Here is a 5713-nt window from a genome sequence, read left to right as displayed (position 1 = left end):
CACTGAGGAAGCTGCAAATTCCAAAGGATCTGAGGAATCTGAGGAAGCTGCAAAATCCGCAGGATCTGAGGAATCTGAGGAAGCTGCAAATTCCGAAGAATCTGAGGAAGCTGAGGAAGCTGAGGTAGATGACGGTACTGAGGAAGCTGCAAATTCAGAAGGATCTGAGGAAGCTGCAAATTCAGAAGGATCTGAGGAAGCTGCAAATTCAGAAGGATCTGAGGAAGCTGCAAATTCAGAAGGATCTGAGGAAGCTGCAAATTCAGAAGGATCTGAGGAAGCTGCAAATTCAGAAGGATCTGAGGAAGCTGCAAATTCAGAAGGATCTGAGGAAGCTGCAAATTCAGAAGGATCTGAGGAAGCTGCAAATTCAGAAGGATCTGAGGAAGCTGCAAATTCAGAAGGATCTGAGGAAGCTGCAAATTCAGAAGGATCTGAGGAAGCTGCAAATTCAGAAGGATCTGAGGAAGCTGCAAATTCAGAAGGATCTGAGGAAGCTGCAAATTCAGAAGGATCTGAGGAAGCTGCAAATTCAGAAGGATCTGAGGAAGCTGCAAATTCAGAAGGATCTGAGGAAGCTGCAAATTCAGAAGGATCTGAGGAAGCTGCAAATTCAGAAGGATCTGAGGAAGCTGCAAATTCAGAAGGATCTGAGGAAGCTGCAAATTCAGAAGGATCTGAGGAAGCTGCAAATTCAGAAGGATCTGAGGAAGCTGCAAATTCAGAAGGATCTGAGGAAGCTGCAAATTCAGAAGGATCTGAGGAAGCTGCAAATTCAGAAGGATCTGAGGAAGCTGCAAATTCAGAAGGATCTGAGGAAGCTGCAAATTCAGAAGGATCTGAGGAAGCTGCAAATTCAGAAGGATCTGAGGAAGCTGCAAATTCAGAAGGATCTGAGGAAGCTGCAAATTCAGAAGGATCTGAGGAAGCTGCAAATTCAGAAGGATCTGAGGAAGCTGCAAATTCAGAAGGATCTGAGGAAGCTGCAAATTCAGAAGGATCTGAGGAAGCTGCAAATTCAGAAGGATCTGAGGAAGCTGAGGCAGATGACGGCACTGAGGAAGCTGCAAATTCCGAAGGACCTGAGGAAGCTGCAAATTCCGAAGGATCTGAGGAAGCTGAGGAAGCTGAGGCAGATGACGGCACTGAGGAAGCTGCAAATTCCGTAAAATCTGAGGAAGCTGACGACTCAGAGGAAGCTCCCCCATGTACGTGAAACGTTTTTGGCAACCGACGTGATGCTATTCAATTTATTTCATAGCGCATTATATATATAAATTGGATTATTCCTTTATACCTTTTCGATATTTTATCCAATCGTACATATTCCACAGCAAACCATCCATTCTTTGCCATGTTTGTTGTTTGCCTTTTACCTTATGTTAGAATTCTTGTTTTGTTAAATGTCCCCCTTTATTTGTGCAGATCTCCTTGCTGTTTAGCCATAACTATGGCGGGTAATTACAATTATTATGCACATTGTGCTTAGTCCATGAACATAATAAATATCTACCTATCTCCCATTATTTATGTCATATTTATTAATGCTGTGATCCAGTTAAGTGCAATATTTAAGTACAGTTTGTCGCATTTTAAATGTGTGGATAAATATGATTTTGTAGGTGGAATATGTGGATAGAGACTACATTAGTTTCACAACGACATTTTTTTTAGCATTATTGTCATTCGATCAATCTTATTCGTTGATATTTGTATATGTATTATAACGGGGTGCCCGGCTCGTCCCCGCTATAATTAGTTTATCTACAATAAATATTAGGAGTCCTGATCGAGATTCGAACCCGATACCTTCGGACTGCTAAATGGAGCACTTACCACTGTGCCACTGAACCCGCTGTCCGACCTGATAAGTTCTATTTATTTATTTTTTCGGTCATTCCTAGGTGTACCCCCCTCCAGCTCTGTAACGCCACGTTACAGTATATACGAAACTATATTACGTTGGTTCCAAACGAATATAAGGGTACATAATATAGAACCATTACTTTTATCACACCAGTTATTAAGTCTTATTCGTGTCTCTCTTAAAGAAATAAATCTTATCTTACCTTTTATCTGCTTTACAGCGTTAACAGCTGTTAATAAATCGTATATTATAACATCATCCTTAGTTTGGAAATATTTTCCACCAGTATTTTTAAAAGAGCCACGTACAATCGATACCTACATCAAAATTTCACGCAGGTGTTTATGAGCTTTATAGAACTTCTTATAACGAAGTTAATATAAAGTTTTACAATTTTACATATTTTCGGATCGCTTTCGCTTTTTCCATTTACATGTTACGGTTAGAAGCAAATCATAGAAGAATTAGCAAATAGCAAAATGCCACGGCGATAATCGTACTTCTTGTCATTCTCCTGCTCTAAATTACTGCGTTCAAATTTCATTGTGCCCAAGAAACTCATTGGCGAGATACTATTGATAATTCAAACTCTTGGTATATGCCGTCAATAATCTTTTACCTTCGTTTTCTCGATATAGTTTGAACCCGTGATGTTGATAATTATTTATTCATTCGTATATTAACATATCCACATCTGAATAAGACTCATAATAGTTAGATAATTCACAGCATTTCCGAATGTCGTGCGAAAATATCACAACGGAGACTGTTCATGTTCAGATCATTAAATTGTACAAATATACGACTTGGGCTTTTTCGATAATTTTACTCGCGTTATACATTCTCCAAATAATTGAATCGGTTTGTCCATGAAACGAGATTCTGGTCATTACATTAAATATATAAATTAATAGTATTTAAGTAGTTATACAATTTAGTTACATATAAATCGCGGTATACTAATTTTGAAAAATGCATCAAGTAAATGCATTAAAAACAAAGTGTGCATGTACACCATATCGAATATGAATGTCTATTGATAATTTGTATTTCAGTGACTCGGTCAAGTCTCGTTCCAAGTATGGGCAATTAGTGCTACAAGCAACGGCCGATCGAGACTCTTTACTCGAAGTAACAATTGTACCAGAGTTTCGAATCAAACATCTTATGAACTACCATACACAGGAAAACGTAACGATATATTCATAATAGGATTTAAATATGCTGCATCGATTGCAATCAAAATAAAAAAAAGGATGATGGACGGGATTAGAACGTGGTTGACTAGAGATCAAACTCCTAAATATCTTCACGAGATTATCTGACCTGTGCCTCTTATCATGCAAGTTACTTAAAATCTGTCGAACGTTCGGCCTATTACAGTGAAGGCTCTCCATAATCAGAGCCCTGCGTGTGTGATTACACAGAAAATCGGTCGCATCGTAATTTCAAATCAATTGCAGTCTACATTGTATATTACATTTTTTTAACTGGGATAAATATTTATGTGCCTCTAAGAAAACTGACACTTATATATTAAATTTGTATGTTATGCTTTTCAACATTTTCATACAAAGAAATATAGACTTTAAATTATTGACGTCACAAGACATTTACATTTATTATCATTTATATCCATGCCCAAACTTTTACGATACTAACTTTCACCAGACTAATAATATTCTTAAGTTTGTATTCACAACTCGCTCTTAAAGTCACTAACAGAGTCGCTTATAGTTAAAAGTCATTAAGAAAAAATTTAAAAGCGCGCTATTAGCACTAAAAGCGAGTTCTGAACACGGGCTTAAGACTGTATGTTGTTATTAGGCTTTTAGCATGTTAAACAAATTCGAATATTCTGTTTTGAAAGTTGACTTTCTTTTTATTCAAAGATTGGCAAAATAAAGACAAAGTTTTCTTAAATGCGGATACGGCAACTAGTACGCTATAAGGAATCACTTAACATTGTAGAAATTGTTAAATGAAAATTAAATGATAATTAAGTAGAAGCAGAAAATAACACATAGGGCTAGTGAAAACGTAACTGGAAATTCCGAAAAATAATTAAAATTATCTACTATTGCCATATCATGTAATAAGTAGTTACCTAGTGAGTTATGTGCTGGACATTATGATATGATCTCAATATTTTGTGTATGTTGATCAATAATGTAATAAATAAATACTAGGATTTTTCTTTGCAAAAGAGAAACTCACAGCAATTCTATACGTAGTGGACTATTTTACACAAAAGTGTTATTTGGGAAAAAAATTTGCGGCTGTAAGTAACCAAGGTGTTAAGTCAGTGTGCTTGAATACATGCGTAATGCTGTTAAAACTGAAGAAAGTAGCTGTATAAGTAAAAAACGATAAGTTAGCAAATTAATTGCATATTTGATATACGCACGTTGCTTACTGCGTAAAATGTCTGATCATTTTTCATGGAAAGATAACAAAAGATAATACGAAGGATTACGAAGGATACGCAAAAGTAATAATTATAACTTGTATACGACATTATAATAAATTACTTTGTACAGTCGAAAAAGTCATAATCATTGACGCCACACGAGGTTGACACAATTGGTACCAAATTTCGACAAATATTGATAGCGATACCACGAATTAAAGTGTATATAAAGGCCACATCCTTCATGAAAAATATAATTCCGTCAGTGTTACAACTGCTGCATCAATATGGCAAAACTAGCAATTTTTACTTGCGTTCTTTTCCTAGCCTGCGTAAGTATCAGTAACCAGAAGATTCAATATATCCTAATTTTCACTGTCACTTGCTTCACATAATATTAGCGAATGGTCGTAAGTTTTAAAATTTGCAAAAATATGTAATTCTGCCCAACTAATATATATTTTTTCAATTTTAATTTTTAGATAAGCCAGGTATTCACTTTCCCTGGATTAAATCTGGCTACCGGTAAAACCCAAACTGATGGAAAATCTATATCAAGCAACGTATTAACAAGCAGCGAGGAAAGTGTTGAAAGTGAAAGTGCAGATTCATCCGTCTCCGAAGATAGTGACGAGGTTTCCGAAGAGGATGTCGTTGATGCTGCAGTTTCACCCGTCTCCGAAGACGCTGGAGATACCAATAACGGAGGAATCCGCGCTTCTATGATGAAATTGATCACATTTCTTAGAAATCTATTCAGCTTCAGAAGCAGTGGCTCTTCCGAAGACAATGAAGTTTCCGACAATTCAGAGACGCAGGTCGTAGATGATGAGGAATCATCCGAAGACACTGAAGTCGAGGTTACCGTGGTCAAGACCGAAGACATTGAAGTATCTTCCAACCCCGATTTTATTGTGGACTCCAAAATTATCTACGATGAGGTCCCAGATGCTTCAGAGGTTTTAGAGAACTGGGATGAAACTTCAAATTAGGCGTGTTATCTCGAGCAGTCTATCGACTTCGAAGCTAGTAATGCATTCGAAGAAGCAGAATGTAAAAAGTCCACAGACCTTCAAATTTTCTTCTGTTCATAAAACATTATTTAGCAATGATTTAGATCAATTTGGTCTTATTGTTTAATTGACTGTGCTTATGAATATGTGAGCGAATTATCTCCTGTGCCTTTCGCTGTTTTTATTGAAATTACCTTTTCTATCCCCCGTTATGATATACACTCTTAACGCTTTTAACAATCTGAAAAGTTATAACGGGGTGACCGGCTCGTCCCCGCTATAATTAATTTATCTACAGAGCCGCCAGGGAGCGCTAGAGGGCTAGGAGTTTCCGAAGAATTAGGAGTTCTGATCGGGATTCGAACCCGATACCGTCGGACTGCCAAGTCGGGCACTTACCACTGTGCCAACGAACCCACTGTC

At 37.2% G+C, this 5713-nt stretch overlaps 2 protein-coding genes across 51 annotated transcripts in view; both read left to right on the top strand.

Moving 5' to 3' along the window:
* Positions 1-2125, top strand: part of LOC107270488 (retinitis pigmentosa 1-like 1 protein) — a 6710-nt gene extending 4585 nt beyond the window's left edge. For 38 of the 50 annotated variants that reach the window (XM_025087856.1, XM_025087847.1, XM_025087859.1 and 35 more), the window contains 2 exons: positions 1-173; positions 1029-2125. The exon at positions 1-173 is cut by the window's left edge and continues 1 nt beyond it. In XM_025087856.1, coding sequence (XP_024943624.1) covers positions 1-173; positions 1029-1216 — 361 coding nt within the window. In that variant the 3' untranslated portion in view covers positions 1217-2125. Of the gene's footprint in view, positions 174-971 lie in introns of all 50 variants that reach the window. The other 12 variants (XM_025087860.1, XM_025087834.1, XM_025087851.1 and 9 more) reach the window with 9 other exon arrangements.
* A 2338-nt stretch (positions 2126-4463) lies between these two features.
* Positions 4464-5459, top strand: LOC107270486 (eukaryotic translation initiation factor 3 subunit C). Its single transcript, XM_015745541.2, has 2 exons — positions 4464-4609; positions 4760-5459. The coding sequence occupies exons 1-2, from the start codon at positions 4565-4567 to the stop codon at positions 5267-5269; spliced, it is 555 nt and encodes a 184-aa protein (XP_015601027.1). The 5' UTR covers positions 4464-4564; the 3' UTR covers positions 5270-5459.
* Positions 5460-5713: the final 254 nt, after the last annotated feature.

This window comes from Cephus cinctus, unplaced genomic scaffold, assembly GCF_000341935.2.
Source record: "Cephus cinctus unplaced genomic scaffold, Ccin1 Ccin1_scaffold0778, whole genome shotgun sequence".
Lineage (NCBI taxonomy): Eukaryota > Metazoa > Arthropoda > Insecta > Hymenoptera > Cephidae > Cephus > Cephus cinctus.
Note: the sequence above shows the minus strand (reverse complement) of the source record. Positions and strands in the feature narration are given on the sequence as shown.